Source organism: Vombatus ursinus, unplaced genomic scaffold (genome assembly GCF_900497805.2).
Source record: "Vombatus ursinus unplaced genomic scaffold, bare-nosed wombat genome assembly UNPS02014770.1, whole genome shotgun sequence".
Lineage (NCBI taxonomy): Eukaryota > Metazoa > Chordata > Mammalia > Diprotodontia > Vombatidae > Vombatus > Vombatus ursinus.
The window spans coordinates 33313711-33335492 of NW_020954548.1; the positions used below are offsets into that span (position 1 = coordinate 33313711).

At 46.3% G+C, this 21782-nt stretch overlaps 1 protein-coding gene across 3 annotated transcripts; it reads right to left on the reverse strand.

Annotated features, from left to right (window-relative positions):
- Positions 1 to 11: 11 nt before the first annotated feature.
- Positions 12 to 21782, reverse strand: E4F1 (E4F transcription factor 1). 3 transcript variants are annotated; one of them, XM_027863157.1, is made up of 14 exons: positions 21626 to 21782; positions 12617 to 12762; positions 12093 to 12192; positions 6540 to 6748; positions 6152 to 6272; positions 5680 to 5832; positions 4960 to 5126; positions 3948 to 4115; positions 2882 to 2987; positions 2314 to 2531; positions 1744 to 1942; positions 1332 to 1468; positions 1106 to 1168; positions 12 to 834 (listed from the first exon to the last, which is right to left on the reverse strand). In XM_027863157.1, exons 1-14 carry the CDS (start codon positions 21780 to 21782, stop codon positions 478 to 480), a joined length of 2301 nt encoding a protein of 766 aa, XP_027718958.1. In that variant the 3' UTR covers positions 12 to 477. The 3 variants fall into 3 exon arrangements, with proteins under 3 accessions (XP_027718958.1, XP_027718957.1, XP_027718959.1); XM_027863156.1 differs by having other exon boundaries at positions 3900 to 4115; XM_027863158.1 differs by lacking the exon at positions 3948 to 4115.

Below are 21782 nucleotides of genomic sequence, written 5' to 3' on the forward strand. Positions count from 1 at the left end.
GAAGGCCTTAATAGTTTTAATATTTTATTGTAAACAAAGGAAAAAATCATTTTATTTGCAGGCCCAAATCTGCCATTTGGAATTCTGTTTTTGTCTTAAATCGCTCTGTGGTCTGAAATGTACAATATGGCTTTCGTGCCTCCCTGGCTTACTCAGGAAGGGTCCTGGCAGTGCTAGGGGACAGCAGACAGGCTCTAACTCCCCAGGGTGCCCAGCTGGGAAGCTCCAGACCCCATCACCAGCCCATCTTCTAGCACTCCAGATACCTTGGCCCCCAAAGGCCATCTCTGTCCATCCTCTGCATGATTCAAGGCAGCCTTTTCATAATCTTCACTTCTGTCAGAACTTTCTTTCTGGGCTCAGAGCTTTCCTGCCTCCATCCTTGGCTTCCAGACCATGCAGTGACACCATGAACACACATTTGCTCCTGACTGGTGGGCCAACCCCAAGCCCAGTCCTTCCAGGCCAGGCGAGTCCTTACACAATGACTGTCTGTACCTCCAGTTCACCCTCTTGTGAGGAGATCACGAACTCTCCGGCGTGCTCCAGGATCTCGATGTCCTCAGAGGCCACCATAGTGACCGTGGTCTGGTCAGCCTCGATTCCTGCCCGAGTAGTCAACACAGCACCCTCTCCTATGGCTGAGGCCAGGGTCATGGCCACTTGCTCCGTGAGGCTCTCAGGGGTGGCGATGGTGATGGTATCAGAAGCGGCTGCCGCACTGGCTGCCATTCCCTCATCTTCATCCACTGTGACATTCTGGACGATGATTTGGTGACCAGAGCCTGCCTGGTGCACAATCTGCTGCACTACCTTCATGATGTGGCTGTCCACCTGGGGGAGGTGGGAGAGGAGGCTCAGCTCCAGGGCAGGACAAGGGGGGAGGGGAGGCCTCAGCTCTCCACATCCTGAGTAGAGGGAAGAGGCCTAAGTTCCCTCTCTCCCATTTCAGGGCACATTCTGATCCCTCAGGATCTGGCCAGACTTCATTCTTTGTCCCTGGGTTCTAGGGTGGCCTTAGAAATCCCATACCCCTATACCAGGCTTTACACCCTTGACCTGACCCAAAGTCCCCACTACTACCTACCCTCCACCCCTACCCCACCTCAGCCTGTGTGCCCTCAATGATTTCCGTGGCTTCACTGGTCTCAGTGTCTTCTGTGGTAGCCTTGAAAAGGGAAAAAAAACAAAACAAAAAGGGGAGCTCGGACAGTTTACCCAGGAATATCCTCCCTTCTTCCGCCCCTCCCCTCTAAATCTTACCAACCCCACCCCAACACTGTGTGCCACTCCAAGTTCTGAGACTTATGCGCTCACAACCTCGTCCACACCTCAATGATGTACTCCTGAGTATCAGCCACCACGGAGGAGAACTCCACCAGCACCGTGTGAGCATCCTCAGACAGCGTCGGGGTTGATGGGCTAGTCCTGGACACCACCACTTCTTCCACCTCCAGCAGACAGCCTCCTGCACAGACACTTACCTGGTGAGGGCCTGGGCTGGTCCATGGGGAACCAGCCCCCTTCCCCACCCCACCCACTGTGACACCGCCCAGCTCAAACTCAAGTTTCAGCTACACTGGCATCCGAGTTGATGCGGTCCCACTCCACCAAAGGGAGCCAGCCCCACATGTCAGCCTCTCAGAGTATGCCAGAGAAAATACAAGCCACACAAGCCCACCCAGCCAAGAGAAGTCAGGTCCCAAGCTCCATGTTCCAAGGCACCGGGTTCACAAGGCTAACCTTTGGTCCGAAGATGCCGGTTGAGCGTCCCATGCTCAGCAAAGCCCCGGCCACATTTGTAGCACTTGAAAGGCTTCTCCCCAGTGTGATGCCGGACATGCCGCACCAGGGAGCCCTTCTCCCGGAAGCCCCGGCTGCAGAATTGGCACACGTGGGGCTTCTCCTCCAGGTGAATCCGGAAGTGCACCTGCTGGGCATTCTGTCAGACAAAGCAGGGTCTGCATGAGGCCCCGCCACCCAGGGCCGTCAGCACAGCTTCTCTCTCTCTCTCTCCCCCTTCAGAACTCCACTCTTGTACCTGCCACACCGGGTCAAAAACCTCCCACCGGGGAGCTTGGGGTAGGCAGGGGGCTACTTGTAGGCAGCGCAAGGTCAGAGAGTTGGCCTGGCCAATCCACATGCAGAGTAGGAGCCTGTTTGGGGAGGCGGAACCCCAAAGCCCCAGTAAGTGACAAGACAGGACAAGAAGAAAGGGTCAGCAGCAGCTCTCTCCCATTCTTGGCTTCCAAGGGTGCACCCCTTCCTGCCTAGACCTTGGTTTCCTTTCTGATGGAGGGAGAAACAGCCCACCTTGGTCTTATAGCGTTTCCCACACTTGGGGCAAGCATATGGACGCTCATCTGAGTGGACGCGGCGGTGCCCCTTCACATGGGCAATAGTCTTGTAGAGCTTCCCACACTCGCCACAGCGGAAGCGCCGCTCTCTGACATGCACCTCCTGGTGCTTCTTCAACAGGTAGGCCTTGGGAAACTCCTTCCCACACTGCTCACACCTGAACAGCTGTTGTCCTGCAGATGAAGGGAGACCAGCCCCCCAGGGCACACACTGAATTCATCCCCAAGCACTCCCTATCCCCACATACACAAACAAACACCAAGTGCAGCACCTGACCACAGCTACAGAGACACAGAGACGTAGAACCATGCGATGAGGTCCGACACACACATCACAGCCACCTTTGTGGAGGGCTGGGACCAAAAATCAATCCCTCTCCTATATGCCTGGTAGGGGAGTCTCCCCTACAGCTTCACCTCCTTCCTCCTCCTGCTGCCTCATTACCTCCCTTTCTCAAGCCCTTCTCAGCTATGAGGGACAGCCAGGGACAAAAATGGACAAGAGAACCTGAGCCCAGACCTACCGACATGGGCTTTGGCATGCACCTCCAGGGCTGAGGCCGACCTGAAGACCTCTACACACTGAGGGCAGGAGTACTGTGGATATCCACTCTGGGGCGCTGGGTCAGCCTGTAAGGACAGACAATTCTCTCCTCAGACTATGCTCCCCCACAATACAGATATAAACACAGTGTGACTTTGCCTCAACATACACATACACATGCAGAACATGACTAATTCAGCCTATTCTCCACTCTGCTGTCTTTCCTAAAGCCTAATCTGACCCCAGCTTGACCCTGCTCACCTCCCTATTCAATAAACTCCAATGGTTCCTTATCACTTTCAGGATCAAATACAAAATTCCGCTTGGCAGTCAAAGCGCCTTTCAACCTGGCCCCCTCCTACCTTTCCAGTCTTCTTATACCTGACTCCTTCCCATAAGTACTCTGTGATCCAGTAATGCTGGCCTCCTGGCTCTATCTCCTGACCTCAGACATTTTGGCTGGCTGTCTCCCCAGCCAGGGATCCTCTCCCTCCTCAACTCCGCCTCTTGCAAGCCCCTGCTAAAATCTCACCCTGTGCAGAAGCCTTCCCCAGTCCCTCTGAGATTATCTCCAATTCATCCTATATACGCTTTGTTTGTACAGCTCTTTTTCATGCTGTCTCCCCCATTTGTCTTTCTCTGTATCCCTAGCACTTAGCACAGTTCCTGGAACATAACACTTAATTAAAGCTTGCTGACTGACTGGAGCGTATTCTGCCTGGACTTCGTGAGCACACACCGTGCCATGCTTGTGGAGATCATTCCATCAGGATAAAGTATAAATGGGATCCTTTAACCCTGAGGCACAGGAAACTCATCAATGAGGCCCATGTCTGCACAGTGATGGAGTGAAGGTCATGAGGCCTTCTGCTTTTGAGTACTGCCTTTGAGCAGTACTGCTTATAGGGCTTCCCCAAGATCCCCTTCAGGAGGCAGAGGCCTCCAGTCCCCAAAGCTAATCCCTGAGCTGGAGAGAAGCACGTGGTGTAGGCACCTACTGTTTGCACTTCTTCCACAGCTACAAAGTGCTGCTCTCCTGTCCTCACCCCCTCAGGCCCTGGCTCCTGGGCAGTGCCAACACAAGGCTCAGCTGGCATGGGCCCCTCTTCTACTGCAACTCTCTCGATCACGAGACCTGAGTTCTGCATGGCTTGTCTCAGCAAATTCTCACTGCTCACCTCCCCTTCAGATGGCACCTTTTCAGGGACTGATGTCTACAGAGAACAGGGGATATCAGGAAATGCTGTTCAGTACCTAATGGAGAACTCTGCAAAGAAGAGTCATTTAAAAAAATGTTTCCTGACATTCTGGCTACTCTGTTAGAGGGATCAGGTGAGTTTTGGTCTAGAACAGCCCACAGAGGTATATTTTACCAAAGAGAGTCTTGGGGGGCCAGGAGGAGAGAAGCTGACCCCTCATGGAGGCCAAGCCTCACTCTGGCCCTCAACAGGATACACGGCATCTTCCACCAGCTCCGAAAAACATCCACTGTGGCCAACAAGGTGCTCAGTCCTATTCACTTCGACAAAGAGGCCCATCTTCTCCTCTCTTCCCCTCACATGGTAGCCCTGAGATTTTCAAGGGCTGCCTACCCAACACAAGCATAAAAAATATGGAACTCGCCTCCCAAGAGTTGGGTTTACAAAGTCTGGGCTAAAACAAAAAAGGCTGGAACTTTTCTTGGTACTGTAATTCTTTGTAACCCTGCAATCCGTTAGGAGAGCCAAGAACGGAACGGAAGAGAACAGACCAGCTGGCTGTTCCCCACCAGAACTCAATGGGTAGTAAATGTGTCCAATTCACAAAGACCTTGCATTCAACCTAACCAAAACACAGAGAAACACAAGTGGGATTTTCTTAGTCAGTTACACACAAAGAGCTAGTGCCAGGGGACATCTCCAAAATAGGATTGTTCATTTTCCTCCTGGTGAACTGGCAGAAGACACAGTCCTCACTCCTTCAGTGAAGGAAAATCTAATGCTCTTCATTCAGACAGAAAGCTAGTGCAACCTAACCTAGCACATGGCCCTTTCCAGTCTAGCCAAGAGCTCCACTTACCTCCTGGGCCAACGTTTTCACGTCCACAGGAAGCTCCTGCATCTGGACATGGACCTCATGGATGACAGTGCCCTTGTCATCAGTGACAAGGTGAATCACTGGTGGTGTTGTCTCAATGGATTCACTTGTGATGGCTGTGACCGTTTCTGTGTTTGAATCGCTGGATCCTTAAAGCAAAAGGGGAAACTAAGATCATGAGAAAATCATCACCTCTCCCACCAGGTGGCCACAGGGCAACTACCCTAGAAAGAAAACATCATCTAAAGGGGAGAAGAGGGCTGGGGCGAGGGGGGGGGGGGAGATAGAATCCTACCCTGTACCTCAGCCATCCTGTGGTCAATGGTCAGTCATGCCTATCTTCTCTCATCCTGCCTAGCAATATCAGCCCCCACTGTATATTTGAGAAGTAAGAGGCCCCAAGACTGAGTAACATATGCAGGGCAGGTGCTTCTGTGCTCCTTCCTATTTCCAGGAACAGCCCAAAGACAACAGGATCAGAGACAACAGGTCTGTGCATTCTGTGATCGCACATGACTTAGGCATGTTCCCTTGTAACCTGAGAGGTTGCAGAAGTCACCTGCTATGAAGAGCTCTTCACTGCTTGTCCCTGAACAAGCATACACCCATAATTAGCTCCTCTGTGGGTGGCAGGCCAATAAGTTCATAGGTAGGAGGACAGCTACGTACTATATCCGAGGCTCACCTAGAGAATTCACAAACCTGGGGGAACATCTTCTTTGCTAACAACTACTTCTCTGTTCATGTTGAAGCGGATTTTTTCTGTACACGGAGTTAAGGATTTTAGGTGTCGGGTCAGAGCTCCAGACTCCCTAAAGCTCTTCCCACAGTTCTTGCACTTGTAAGGGCGCTCATCTGGCAAGAGAACAGAGTCAACAGTTACACAGAAGATGATGAGTAGAACATAAACCCTAAGGGTAAAAACGTCTTTCCCAGTTAACAGTCACCCAGGGACTACCCACTCAGCCACAGAGGTGACTCTTCCCACCAAGCCCGTGGCTGCTCAGAGCCTCAGGCCCATTCAACACTATCCTGGACCAGAACAGGAAGGCTAGGATCCCAACTCAGCCCCAAGCCCTTCTCTGTCGTCCATGCGTGCAGGAGGCAGAACCAGTGATGCAGCTCCAAGGGCTCCCAATACAAACAACAACTCCAAATGCAGTTCTACTCTTACCTGTGTGCCGCCGGTGATGCCGGATGAGAGAACCCTTGGTCCTAAAGGAAGTTCCACATAACTTGCACTCATAGTCCTTCTTGCTGCTGTGTGTGATCATGTGGGCTTTGAGGATGCTGGCCTGGGAAAGGGAAGGATGGCTGTCTGTAAAATGGAACACTCCACTCCCCAAAACAAAGCAAAAAAAACAACACAAGTTAACTTTGAAGAATAAGGGTAAAATGCCTCAGGGCAGAAAAGGTGGGATGACCGGAGTCAAGAAAGCAAGCAGCAAACAAGGTGACTCTCAGAGGGGCAGTGCTCAGGAGCAGCCATAGCCCAACTTGGCTGGCCTACACCCAAAGTACGAGAGAAACTCCACTGTCAAGCCCAGGCCAGCCCAGCTCACCGTTTTAAACGTCTTGTGACACAGCTCACACACGTAACGTCCTTCCTTGTTGACAAGCAGCTTCACCTTCAGTAGCTCAGTGGAAACGTCTTGCTCAGCGTCCTCAGGGCTAACAGGACCTTCTGCAAGCTCGCTGTCCCCTGGCCCAGTGGGATTTTCAAAGACGTGGTCTGCTGCTGCAACGATGACTTCTTTGATATGACCACCGCCTGGTGAAGAAAAGTCTTGCCATCACATTCAGCTCGTGGCCACCAAAGAAAATTCCCAATAACAGGAAAGTGGGAAATTGTTAGGGGACTTGGTGCTGGCCCAATTTCACACAGATAGTTTGGCCTTGGGTGTTTCAGATGTTCCTGGCTCTTTATGGAGAAACATAGGAACTGCCATTCAATCCAGGGATTTGTTGCCAACAGTGGCCTAAGGAAAGAAGTGGGCTAGGTTTCCACAGGTCAGCGTGAAGGACGGGTCTAGTCAGTCTTGGACGTAATAGTAGCCACAGGTTTTGTCTTTCTGAAACTGCTATCTATCAAAAATCCCCCAAATTATAACAAAGCTGAGCTCAAGGAAAACTAAAACAACAAGGCCTCCTCTGGCCCTAAAATTGCCTAACTTTTCCCAGGACAGGACACACAGACCTAAAGCACAGACACAGCCAGAAGCAATTTGATCTACCTGGATCCACTGCCTTTCCTGCAGAGGTACAATTGTCTTGAAGAAGCAAATTCTGACTTTTGTTCTGGCATTTTAAAATATCAGGACAATGCTACCACACTTCATCCTGGAGGAACCAGAAGGGAAACTGCACTAGACTGGACCACAAGAGAACTTGGACTTCTTAAATTCTCCATCAGACAGGGAAGGGAAGCCAAAGCTTCACAGTCTGTCAAAAAATCTGACAACAGCAAACATGAAGTTCCTAAAACAATGTTTGTGAAATTTCCTGGTCGGTCCTTAGAGACAATCAGCAACCTATTGATACCTGGTTTTGGCAAGCTCATTTTTTCTGCTCTGGAATCAGACTTTTAAGGAGCATATCCCTACAGAACCTGGATAGAGGAGACAGTGAGAAGAGATTCTCAAACCCTAGAAAGTCATGCGTGTCACCCTTCTTCCCTGCCACTATGTCCTTTCATCAGCAGCACTAGCTGCTAAGCCCAGAACAGAACACAAAATCCAAAGCCCCATGTAACCTGTGCCTCAAACACCAGGGCAGAACTGCACAAAGGTGTCTGTTCCTTCTGCCCCAAGATAGGCAGGCTGTCTCACTCTGTGTATACAACGATTACTTGCCTGACCCTCCCATCGGCTGTCTCACTGTCACACACATCCCATCTTACTACTCTAGTGACCAAATTTTCCTATTTCTCTTTCATTAAATAAAAACTTTGCAGGGGGAGAAAACGAATGATAATTAAACTCTTTAACCATTTTACATGCTTCCAAATTATCTCTTGCACTTTACTACTGTAAAATGTTAGGTAGACAATAAGATGTAGTGGAAAGGGTGTCAGATTTGTAGCCAAAGAAATGGGTTCAAATTTCACTTCTAACATTTATCAGACATCTGATCTTGGGCAAAGTCATTTTATCTTACTAAGCCTCAATTTTCTTATTCATAAGTTGGGGGAAATAATTCTTATATTACCTACTCAGAGTCTTAAAGAGTCCCTATAAAGTGTTATAGAAATATTTATTATTGTTGCTAAGAAAAATTTCTTTTGACCAGTTCTGTGCCCAGTCCTCAGAACAGGGCATTTCAGGTAGAGAATTGCTTCAGCCATGGACTTTCTCTACAACTTAAAAAGTCTTAGAGTAGAGGCTGGTGAAATTGTTTGTTATTTTGAATATTTTGTTAACTATATTTGAATAATTGGTTTCATTTGTAATCCTATATATTTTACTTTATACATTTAAAAACATTTCACTAAGAAGAGGTTCATAGGCTGTAAAAGGGGTCTAGGACACAACAAAGTGAAAAATTCCTGCCTTAGAGATAAGCCTGAGTACTAAGAGAATATACGGTTACAGAGGCAGTATTTGTCAGTGGGGAGAACCTTTGTTTTCCAGATTCTTAAATCAGCTCTTCAGCCAAGATGCTATGCTGCCTCTCATTAAGAAATATGCTCCTTTTATTATCGTTACTAAGAAATACATTTGGTAAAAAAAAAAATACATTTAGATATCAAATGCCCCTATTTCTGAGACAACTCATGAGCAGGGAATATGTTTTCTGATGTGATACTAACTGGGTCAGTCCTGGGCTCATTAGTGGTGAGATTTAACCAGCCAAGCTTGTCAGGCTAGCCCAGGAAGCTGGAAGGAGGGGCAGGGGCAGGCACGATACAGATGCATTCTAGGATATGTAAGAGGGGAGGAAGGGAAAATTGGGGAAGGTAAAGGGAAGAGAGATACAGGAAAAACTGTGGGTAACACAATGGGAAACTAGAAAGAAAGAAATAGCAACAGAGGAGTAGGGGCCTGGTAGCCAAAGAGGAAGCATTCTAACTAGAAGAAGGCAGCAGTTGGGAGCCTGTACCTTGTGTACCTAATTACATGGCTAGCACCAATGTGATCCACATAATAAGTACCAGGATCAAAGCAGACTTTCAAGAACAAAGTGGGTGTCTGACTTTGGACCAAAGACAACTGGTTTTCCAAATAACACCTTCCCTGAAACAGGAATTTCAAATGAAAACCCAACTATTACATTACATTCTACATGGAGGGGTGCTGCTGCCTATGGATGAAATCTCTTCATCTGTATGAATGTTCAAAGAATTTATTTCTTTTTAGGGCAATTGGGGTTAAGTGACTTGCCCAGGGTCACACAGCTAGTGTCAAGTGTTTGGTCTGAGACCGAATTTGAACTCAGGTCCTCCTGACTTCAGGGCCGGTGCTCTATCCACTGCACCACCTAGCTGCCCCAATGTTCCAAGAATTTAAAGGAAAGAAGTCAAGACAGGCACTCCAGCAATGTGGGGAAGATGTCAAAGAGATTCACCTTTGAATCTAAGGTGTACCACCACCGTCTCTGGATAGCTCAGCCCCCCCTCCTGACCCACCACACTCTCTTCCCCAGCCAGGTCTTCTCCTCTTCCTCTCCCCCTCAGCTCTGCATGTATTAAAAGGCCAACATCTAAATACCAGCTTCCTTCAAGGCTCTGCATTTTATATCATACTCCCTCAGAGACCAATAACACACATCTTGGCTCCAGCTCTTGGCAGACACCCCTTCCCACTGTTTTCTGCCCTAAATTTGTGTACACTCAGACTCTCACCCACAGAAGGATCTTCCTCTTCCCATGTGAGAAGCTATGTACACTTCTGCCCTTCAAAGATACATTGAGGGGCAGCTGGATGGTGCAGTGGATAGAGCACTGGCCTTGGAATCAGGAAGACCCGAGTTCAAATCTGGCTTCAGACACTTGACACGCACTAGCTGTGTGACCCTGGGCAAGTCACTTCACCCCACTGCCTTAAAAAAAAAAAAAAGATGCATTGAGCACCTGCCTCCTCCAGGAAGACTTCTCTGATACAGAAGAGAATAGTCCCAATTTATGAATAACTCCCTTTCAGTAACCAAGGCCTTGATTCAGTTCTCCACGAGGTACCTATCTGTCTTTGCACTGTAATAACAAGGACACTGTCACCTTATATTTCTGCAGTTCCTTTAACTTTCAAAACATTCCGATATTAATTCAATTGCTCATAATGTTATCCCTGTGAGGCAGGTAGAGTTGGACAGGGATTATTTTCTCCATTTTACAGAGAAAGAAACTGAGGCTGAGAGATATGAAGCAAGTTGTATAAGAGCACACAGAATTCCCACCTCTACCCATCCCACTACCATGCTGTCTCCAAGCTCACCCTGCGTGTGTGTGTGCATGTGTGTATATATATATATACACATACATACATGCACACACACGCACACACACACGTATATGTATCTGTGTAGCTGGTGAACATCTATCCTGTTTCTACTGAGACAGGATCTTAGCAACGTCTGAGAGATAGAGGTCCCAGAGGCATTGACTGATGAATGCCTGTTGGGGTTAGGGGCAGGCCTGGAACATTGTCTGAGAAAGAAAAAAGGGAATTCAGAGAAAAAATGGACTGGGGGTGGGGTACATAAGAAGAGAAAAGAGTGGACAAGTGGGAGAGAAAATACGTGGCAGTTGTCACAGGTATTACCAGGATGCAAACCTATGTGCTACCAAATTGTGGAAGGAGCAAACAGAGTACACACTTTGTTCCGGTACTCCACGGTCCTGCCCCCTACCTCACAACCTCCCACTGTGCACCTTGCCTCTCCTCTAGACCTCAATCTTCAGTACTCTCTCTTCTGAAATCTACTTTCAGAAAAGGTTCTGGTGTCTGTCCTAGATACCCCAATACACAGCATCAAGCATAGGATCTTCAACCCAGTAGGTATACAAAAAGTATATTAGTTTTGGACTGGTACAACAAACATTACTGTTCCTCATACAGGATGGTCCATGTCCTGTGTGAATGCTTTTACACTGGCTTACCTGTGTCTCTTAGGATTCCTGGTTTCCTCTAAGACTCAGCTCAAGAACCAGCTTCTGCAGGAGGCCTGTGGTGCCACCTCCTTCTCCCTCCAATAAAAACCTTGTAATTACTTCATACATATTTTGCAAAAACCTATATGTGTACATTTGTTTCACCAGTAGAATATAAGCTCCTTGCAATTAGACATTAATTGCCTAGCACAGCACCTAGCACCTAGATGGCTGTTTAAGAAATGCTTGTTGTGAGGCAGCTAGGTGGCGCAGTGGATAGAGCACCGGCCCTGAAGTCAGGAGTACCTGACTCAGACCAAACACTTGACACTTACTAGCTGTATGACCCTGGGCAAGTCACTTAACCCCAATTGCCCCCCCCAAAAAAATGCTTGTTGAGGGGGCAACTGGGTGGCACAGTGGATAGAGCTTTGGCCTTGGAGTCAGTAGGTCCTGAATTCAAATCCAGCCTCAGATATTTGACACTTACTAGCTGTGTAACCCCAACTGCCTCACCAAAAAGCCAAAAACAAAATAAAACAAAACAAAAAACAAAAGAAATGCTTGTTGATTGAATGACCGTGACTGAATTCTGTCTTCTAGGGCAACTTCAGTTTCTACCCTAAGCTCTCTCTTTAGAATGAAAGGTTCTATCCCTTGCTGAAGGAACTTTGGGCATCAGCCAGCAGGTGAGATTTTGAAGATAAAGGGGCCTCATGTTGGTCCTAGAATACGAAGCCTCAGCGTGAATATAAGACCGTGGGATTATAGGAGTTAAGAGCTGGTAAAGATTCCAGAAAGCATCACTCCAACCCCACCTTTTCAGCAGAAGAACCTGAGACACAGAGAAGTGTATTGACTTGCCTGCCTACCAGGCTTACGGAGTTTAGAGAGAGTACATGGGAGAATCAGGACTCAAACCTGGGCCTTCTAATGGCTGCCTCTCAACAGCCCTCAAATGGAGATCATTAAAGTGAATTCTCTCTCATCCTGGAGACAGCAACATCTCCATGGCCAGAGCCCCACTTACCAATGATGTCTGGAGCACTGCTGACGTCCTCTGAGATCGAAGACGTCTCCACAACGATATGAGCCACTGTGATGGACTCCTCCCCAGATGGGACCACCTGCTGTAATACAAGATGGATTGCATGGAGGAAGAAGTCAGGAAACAAAAGACACAGAGAAAGACTCCGCCTCTGTTGAATTCTTCTATTTTTGATAATAATTACTCTCCTTTAAAAGGAAAATGGAGAGAAGCATTATTCAGGGAGAGAGCTCTTAGAACAGGACGAATCCTTCCATCTCTCCGGCTGGGGGCTGACTCCCTTCTCCCAAACACCAAAGTGTGTCCATTTCATAAGTTGCAGGGGGGTGGACACTATGTGATATGCAAGAGGTTTGGGGACTGGGAAGGAAATGCACCTAAGGAGGAAGGGCAAGTGAAGAGCTTTTGCAGCCCATCCTCCATGGGGGAGACAGAGCCACGGGTAAGTAAGTCATTGTTAGCCCTTTAAGCTCCTCAAGGTAGGGAGCAGCCCCCACTGTCCTTACCTCCTGGCCCAGCAGGGCTGCAGCTGAGGCTGTTGTAGCTTCCTGGGGTGTTCGCTGACATGACTTCTGTATTTTGTGTTGCACAAAGTCTTCGAGGGTAGTGAACTCAGACTGGCAACGGCCACACTTGTGCACATCATCTTCATCTGAAATGTAAACAGCAGCACTGAGTAACTTTGGACATGGTTGCTCCTATAATCTCCGAGCTAGAAGAGCCTTCAGGTGATCTAAGTCAACCTCTACCTTAAGGAAGAACCTTGGCTACTCCATCTCTTGACGTGAGACCACCCCACTACTACTTGAACACTTCAAGATCAATCATTACCTCTCAGGTAACTCATTCCATTGTTAAATCAATCAATTAACAAGCATTTTTTTTATTAATTTATTTTGATTTATCAACAATCATTTCCATAAGCTTTTTAGTTTTAAATTTTTCTCCCCCTCCCTCCCTAAGGCGGCGCGAAATCTGATACAGGCTATACACATACATTCCTATTAAATATATTTTCACATTAGTCATTCAACAAGCATTTATTAAACACCTACTATTTTATGTGCCAGGCACAGTGCTGGGGTAAAGAGACAAAAAAATAAAACAATCACTGAATTGGAGAAGACAATATGCAAATACATAAATACATCCGAGAAAATTGAGAAGGAAGAACTAATAGTTGGGAAATCAAAAAAGGCTTCTTTCTTGAAAGAACTGAGTTGTGAAGCAAACAAGAGATTCTGAGAACCAGAGGTAAGAGAGAAAGGGAGACCTAGCTATGACCAGTGTCCAGGCACAGAGATTAGAAATGGAGTGCCATGTATGAGAAATGGAAGGCCAATTTGGCTAGTCCACAGGGAGGGAGAATGTATAAGGCCAGAAAAGTAGCTAAGACCAGGCTGTAAAGGGCTTTAAAATTCAGCAACAGGGAACCACTGGTGTTAGTTTACTGAGTAGGGGAATGACATGCTCAGACCTGTACTTCAGAAAAATCACTTTGGCATTCTTGTGGAGTATGGACTGGGGAAAGAGAGGCAGAGGGACCATTTAGGAGGCTACTGCCATAGTCCAGTCAAGAGGTGACACAGCTCTGATTGAAAAATAAGTGTTCAGCATCTTCCTGATGTTGAACTAAACTGTCTTCCTGAAACTTCCACCTGCTAGTCCTAATTCTGTTTTTAGGAGTCAGAGTAAGCCTGCTCCTCTTCTCTATGACAACTCTTCAAACACCTGAAGGTAATAGTCCTACATCATTCTCACCTTTCCCCTACTCTTTTCTTCTCCAAGTTAAATGTCCTCAGTTCCTTAAAGTGATGGTGATCAACGCCTAGGATCCTGTTCACCAAGGATAATTAAAGAACAGATTATCTGGAAGCTGGCCACCCTAGAATGCTTCTTCCCTTCAGGATCGGCTGGAGCTCTCCTCACTTTCTGACTTAGGCGAATAGAATCCTTTCCTGGGCACTGTTCTTGAGGGCTCTTCAAACACTGCTGGGCCCACACTGGCCCTGGCTCACCAGGGAACACCACTCCATCTAGATCTGTGGCCTACATAAAGCTGCAAGGGTTAGCTAATATGTTAGAGGACAAAACTGGGATTTAAAAGATCTCCCCAGGGGCAGCTAGGTGGCACAGTGGACAGAGCACCAGCCCTGAAGTCAGGAGGACCTGAGTTCAAATCCGACCTCAGACCAAACACTTGACACTTACTAGCTGTGTGACCCTGGGCAAGTCACTTAACCCCAACTGCCTAAAAAAAGACCCCAAAAAACAAAAAAAAAATAAATAAAAATAAAAGATCTCCCCACTCTAAAATGACGAACTGATTCGAGATGAAATTTAATAGAGAAAAATATAAAACCCTATACTTGTGTTTAAAAAAAAAAAAAGGCTGCATAAAACAAAGGATGCGGAAGCTATGAGTAAGTAAGTTCAAGAGAAAATGCAAACATCCAGTGAAAAATCTGGGAGTTTTTGTGGATTGCAAAATCAATATGAATCAATGGTACAATGAAGGTGTCACAATAGCTAAGGTGATCTTAGGTTGCATTAAAAGATGTTTAAAGCAGGAAGCAAATGAAGTTAACAGTTCCCACTCTCTCTTCCGGATTACCTTGTTTACTTTGGAGCACCTGACTCTGGAAGGATGTTGATCAGCAAAGACAGCCAACCAAGTCTTCCTTGGAGAAGACTCAAGGCCTTATCAGCATCTCAAGCATGCTACCTCTAGAAAGTAACTGATTCAATATTTGGGAACCACTCAAGCTGTATGAGGTAGAAAGCAGCTTAAGTAACAAGAATCCAGCCTGTTTTCAAAGATTTATATTTGTGCCCACGATCCAAATACCTGCCTTCCCCAACTGGACAAGCACACAGCTTCTGTCAATAAGGGAAAGGACTCTAGGATGTTCTGGCTCTGGGTACCATCCTCATGCTTTCAGAATGAGACCCAAGACGACCTTCCAAAACCTCTCCAGGTTACTAGGTGACCCTTAATAGGGTCCCTGTTGTTGGCAGAACTACTACCTAAAACCTGCCATGGATCTACCCTTAGAAACCTCATCCTGCACAGGACTAGGATAAGATAAGCAAGGCAAGAATAAAAACCAGGGGGCAGCTAGGTGGCGCAGTGGATAGAGCACTAGCCCTGAAGTCAGGATGGACCTGAGTTCAAATCCGACCTCAGACCAAACACTTGACATGTACTAGCTGTGTGACCTTGGGCAAGTCACTTAACCCCGACTGCCGCACCAAAAAAAAACAAACAAACAAACAAAAAAATAAAAACCAAACTTAGTTTAGGTTAGATCCCCTAGTCTAAGATAGGACCAAGAAAAGGAGCCAAGGTTCAGCTCCTCTTCAAGCTTCCTTACCTCCATCCCCACTTGATGAAATGTAAATAAATACTCTGTCCCCAAAAAATGCAGGCTACCTGGAACTGCATATAAGTCTGGGCTGCCTCTCCGCCTAGCAGAGCCAGGAACTGGACAGTGCTCTAGGCCAAGCCTGGGAAACACAGTGAGAGTTCGAAAGCCCAAGTCCAAAGATTTTACAAAATCTGATTCCTATTAAACAATCAAGGGTTTTTGCAAAGGGTCTGGAGAATTTGGCATTAACGCTCTCATATTCCAGATTAGCTGACTGAAGAAAAATAAGAGTACTGACATTCCTCAGCCCCTCTCTGATCTTGTGTTGCCCTCTCCTATTTCCGATTATTCTGAAAGGATCCATCACCTCCAATCCAATAAGCACCTATTAAGTGGTGTGTGTGTGTGTGTGTGTGTGTGTGTGTGTGTGTGTGAGACAGACAGACAGACAGACAGACAGACAGAGAGAACTGGGGACACAAAGGCACTGTGTAAAACAATCCCTGCCTTGGAGGAGCTTACATTTTACTAGAGGGATATAACATGTAAACAGAAAAGGAGCCAAGCTTCAACTAATCATTAAAAAGAACATCTGAGGAAGGAGAAAAGTATGCTAAATACCAAAAGGGGCAAAGAATGACTTCCTGGAGAACAGCTGTTCTTAACTTTCTTTTTTAGTATTTTAATAACTGCATTAAAATAATGGGTTTCCTTTGCAATCCTACATATTTTATTTTATTCAGTGATTTTCAGTCATGTCTGACTCTTTGAGACCCCATTTAGGGTTTTTCCTGGCAGAGATACTGAAGTGGTTTGCCATTTCCTTCTCCAGCTCATTTCAGAGATGAGGAAACTGAGGTAAACAGGGTTAAGTGACTTGCCCAGGGTAGTGTCTGAGGCCAGATTTGAACTCAGGATAAGACTTCCTGACTTCCTGTCCAGCACTCTATCCATGGTACTACCTAAGCATTTATAAAACTATATTCTGAGAACAGGTCCATAGGCTTCATCAGACAGCCAAAGAGGTCCAGGACCCAAAAAGGTGAAAAAGCTCTGCTGTAGGAGATGGCTTTTGAGCTTCAATATGAAGAAGGCTAAGGACTCTAAGGAACACAAGGGAGGAGGGAGTGCATTCCAAGACACAGGAGAGAGACTGTCATGGAGGCAGGACTGCTGAGTGAGAGGAAACAGCAAGTGACCAGTTTGGCTAGACTGCAGAATGCGTGAAGGAGAAAAATGTGCTATACGACTGGAAAGGCTGGCTGTTACATTAAATTGTGACTGCTTAAAATGCCAAGCTGAAGAGTTGGTATTTTATCCTAGAGACAACAGAGAGCCACTGGAGGTCCTCAAGGTTCTCACAGTATTTGTACTTTAGGAAGATATTTTGGCAGCTGTTCATTAACCAGTTTATTTATTAATTTTTAGTTTTCAACATTCACTTCCATAAGATTTTGAGTTTCAAATTTTCTCCCCCTTCCTCCTCCCCAAGACAGTGTGCAATCTGCTCTACTTATACATTCATGTTAAGCATATTTTCACATTAGTCATGATGTAAAGAAGAATTAGAACCAATGGGAGGAACCACGAGAAAGAAGAAACAAAACAAAACAACAAAAGAAAAGGAGAGCAAATAGTATGCTTCCATTTGCATTCAGATTCCATAGTTCTTTCTCTGGATGTGGATAGCATTTTCCATTGTGAGTCTTTTGGAGTTGTCTTAGATCCTTGCATTGCTGAGAAGAGCTAAGTCTATCAAAGTCAATCATCGCACAGTGTGGCTGTTACTGTGTACAATGTTCTTCTGGTTCTGCTCACTTCACTCAGCATCAGTTCATATAAGTCTTTTCAGGTTTTTCTGAAGTCTGCCTGCTCATCATTTCTTATGGCACAATAGTATTCCATTACATTTATATACCACAGCTTGTTCAGCCGTTCCCCAATTGATGGATATCCCCTCAATTTCCAATTCTTGGCCACCACAAAAAGAGCTGCTAAAAATATTTTTGTACATGTGGGCCCTTTTCCTATTTTTAATGATCTCTTTGGGACACAGACCTAGAAGTAGTATTGTTAGGTCAAAGGGTATAAACAGTTTTATAGCCCTTTGGGTATAGTTCCAAATTGTTCTCCAGAATGTCTGGATCAGTCCACAATTCCAGCAACAACACCTCCACATCTTCTCTAACATTTATCATTGTCCTGTTTTGTCATGTTGGCCAATCTGATAGGTGTGATGTACGTCAGAGTAATTTTGATTTACATTTCTCTAATCAATAGTGATTTAGAGCATTTTTTCATATAATTATATATATAATTATATATATAAAGATACCTTTAATTTCTTCCTCTGAAAATTGCCTGTTCATATCCTTTGACTATTTATCAATTGGGGAATGACTTGTATTCTTATAAATTCGACTCAATTCTCTATATATTTTAGAAATGAGGCCTTCATCAGAGACACTGGTTGTAAAAATTGTTTCCCAGCTTTCTGCTTTCCTTCTAATCTTAGTTGCACTGGCTTTGTCTGTGCAAAAGCTTTTCAATTTAATGTAATCAAAGTCATCCATTTTACATTTCATAATGTTCTCTATCTCTTGTTCGGTCATAAATTCTTCCCCATTTTTGGCAGCTGTGTAGAAGATGAGGTAAAAGAAAGGAAGCCAGAAGTACAAATAGGAGGTGATCGTAATAGTCCAGACAAGAGGTGAGTGAGCCTGAGTAGGGGCTGTATGAGTAGAAAGAAGAGGGCAGATGAAACAGATGTTGGCAAAGGAGACTTAACATAACTTAGCAAGTCACTATGGGGTGGGAGAGAAAAGGAAAAGTTGAGGTTGACTTCAGGCATGTAAACCTGGGTGACTGGAAAATGGTGGTGCCCTTGTTGAGGTCTGAGAGGTTGAGACCCCTCAAAGACCGCAGTACAAGACTGGGTCGTCTGGAATGAATTCACAAACTCAAGCAATCTTTAAGTCAAGTTGCAAAAAGTTTATTGTTAATGCTTTTCAGCAGGCAAGGATTCTTAAGGAACCTGCAAGAGACTGAGGATGGAGCTAGGTTTATATGGAAAAGGGCATGGGAAAGGAATGCCAGGGACACTGATGAGGTAATCTAAAGGTGCAGGTGTCTTTGGAAGCTATGGATGAGAAAGTACAGGGGGTATACTGGACAGGGAGGGAGATAACAAAGGTATGGATCTGTGGAGTTTGGCAGGAGGAAGAGTCCTTGGTTTGACCAAGAACAAACTCCTTGGGCTGGGCAAGGCACCCCTCTCCCTCTGTCTTGATGAGAGAATGATCTGCAACAAGGGAAATCTTTCTCACAAGACAGGAACTTACTAAGGAATTGGGAGGCTTCCAGAGACATGATCTGAGGGCTGGGGCCTGAGCAGCCCAGCACTCTTTCCCCCAGCTTTGTGTAGCTGCACCAGGAAGAGAGATAAGGGTCTTGCTGCGGCCCACGCATGAGTAACATCTAGGCACAGTGTCCTTGGGCTGGGAAGTGGTTGTCAGAGGCAATGTTTCTGAGACTAGGGAGAAATCGGGGTCCAAGTACAATCACAAGCACCCAAGCACCCCATCACCCTCAACAGAAATAAGGAAGACTAGCAGAGGGATGGATTTAGGGGGAAAGATAATGAGTTCTTATTTTGGACATAACTGAATTTGAGATGCCTATGAGACCAGCAGTTGGAAACATTTGGTAGGTAGTTAGTCATATGGGCCCAGAGCTCAATCAAGAGAGGAAGTCTGGATATATAGATCTGGGAGTCATCTACAAAGAGATTATAAGTGAACCCACAGAAGCAGATGAGATCACCAAGAGAAAAGGTGTAGAGAGAGAAAAGGTGGTGGCTCAATACTGTTTTGAGAGATCTGCCCAGAGTTAGAGAGCAGGACATGGAGGATGATGATGATGATCCAGTAAAACAGACTGAGAAGGAAAGGTCAGAAAGATAAGACAACCAGGAGAGAGCACTATCATGGAAACCCAGGGAGTAAAGTGTATCCAGGAGAAGGTGGTGATCCACACTGTCAAGTGATGCAGAATGCTCAAGATAGATGAAGATTAGGAACAGGTCAAAGGATTTAGCAATTAAGAGATCACCGGCAAACTCTGAGAAGGTAGTTTCAGGTAAACAAAGAGGTCAGAAGCCAGAAGCAAGTGTGAAGTAAATGGGAGTAGAGGAAATAAAAATCATTTCCACATCTTGGACTGTTGAAATCCATCTCTTCCGGAAACTGTCAATTGGGGGAAATTTTTTCTTTGCATTAAATAGCTTTGATAAGGATCTGATTTCCAAGATATAAGGAACAAACACAAATATATAAAACCAAGAGCTATTTCCCAGTAGAAAAATAGTCAAAGGATACAAACAGTTCTCAAGAGAATTGCAAACTATTAACAACTATATGCACAATTGCTCTAAATCACTAATAGGAGAAATGTAAATCAAAACAACACTGAGAATTCACTCAACCTCTAGCAAAACGGCAAAGACGACAACGGATTTTAACAATCAACATTCTAGAGAAGCTAAGGCAAGGCACAAGCTTTATCAGAAGTTGGCTGAAAAGTGCCACATGGAACAAAGTGTTGAGCTAAGACTGTAATCAGATCAGGTAACTGACATACAACACTAGGATTATGCATAAGGGCCCTGATGTAGACGTCTCTTCATGACTCATAACTCCTCAAAGGCAGGAACTCAGTCATGGCGGGAGGACTCCGGCCTGCCCTATAGTTAACCAGGTTTAATGTGCATATGTAAAGCAGGAGTACATCAGAAAAACCACAGGAAATTAGCTCCTTGCATCACAAGCAATTGGAGCCTCTCTCAGCTTCCACAACCAGATGGTTTCATGCACACTACACAGTATTTCCAGGGTGCCCATTTCATAGCGGGAGAGACTAAAATCTAGTGAAGAAAATTCTCAGTGGCAATCTCTCTTCTTCCCTCTCCCTCATCCCCGTACCCTCCTCTTTCCCTGGTTCCAAAAAATAGGTTCATTCTCTTCTCTCCCTGGTCCCTAATTCACAGGGATCAAAGTGGTGGTTCTATAATAATAATAGCTAACTTTCTACAGCAGTTGCTATGTACAAGCACTTCGCTAAGCACCTTACATTTATTATCTCATTTGATTCTCACAACAGCCCTGGGAGGTAGGTGCTATTTATTATTATCACCATTTTGTAGATGAGGAAATTGCAGCAGGCAGAAGTTAAATGACTTGCCCAAGGTCAGTCATGCAAGATGCTTTCTAGAACAATAAAATGGCGAGAGACAGAAAAACTGCAAAATACCCTGTGAGACAGTAGTGACCCTTCCTCTATGGACATGTAGTATCCCTTGGCAGCTGGCCCATTTCAGATTTGTACAAAGAGCTGGAAGGGACTTTAGAGATCATCTATTCAACACCCTCATTCTACAAATGAGGCAGCTGGAGAAAGCACCAGGTCTGGAGTCAGGAAGATGAATTCCAGTCTGGCTTTATATGCTAGCTGTGTGACCCTGGTCAAGTCATTTCACCTCTGCCTCAGTTTCCTCATCTCTAAAATGGGGATCATAATAGCAGCTACTTCTCAGGGTTGCTGTGAAGATCAAATGAGATAGTAACGAGCACTTGGCACATGTAAACACTATATAAATATGTAAGTTATTATTAAGAGAAAACGGAGGCCTGGAGAAACTGATTAACTCTCCATTACATAGCAAAATTGTGGCAGCCCTGTGCCTAACACTCCAGACTGCTGACCCTGAACTCTCTCCTACACCACAGCCCCGGGATTTCCACCGGTTTAGGTGGATGCAGGGTTGGCTGGGAAGCGCGGCGGGGGTCTGCAGGAAAGCGGCCCAAACTCCTCCAGCCCCGCCTCCCTCCACATTCCCCTCCCCCGCCCAGCCTCAACTGGGGTCAACGGGAGCGGGGGCGGCGGGGCTAGGCAGGGAACACAATGCTAGGGCCTTGGCCTCGGGCCAGGCCAGGAAGAGAGGCGCGAGCTGGGGGGAAAAAGGCGAGGTGCCAGCGTGGGGGAGGGGCGAGTGAGGGGGAGGGGCATCATGAGGTCACGTCAGTTTCGGGGTCAGAGGTCAGGTAGGGACCGCAGCCTCCTGGCCTGCCTGCTTCGGCTTCCCCTCTTTACCTTCTTCGCTGAATGGCGTCGCAAGGCCCAGGAAGCCGCCGGGAGCTGAGGCCGCCGCCGCCGCTGTACCTCCTAGCTCGCCCCGCTCCCGCCCGGCCCCGGCCCCGGCTCCTGCCGTATGAGCTGCCGCCACCCGCACGGCCATTGCGCCCTCCAT

Excerpts from the sequence above, each read along its gene's own strand:
- E4F1 (XM_027863156.1), bottom strand. The coding sequence starts at position 21,782 with ATGGAGGGCGCAATGGCCGTGCGGGTGGCGGCAGCTCATACGGCAGGA. Across the intron at positions 4,116-4,959 it reads TGAAAACGTTGGCCCAGGAG|ACATCAGTCCCTGAAAAGGT; the intron begins GTAAGTGGAGCT and ends TGTTCTCTGTAG. Across the intron at positions 2,532-2,881 it reads GCATGCCAAAGCCCATGTCG|GACAACAGCTGTTCAGGTGT; the intron begins GTAGGTCTGGGC and ends CTTCATCTGCAG.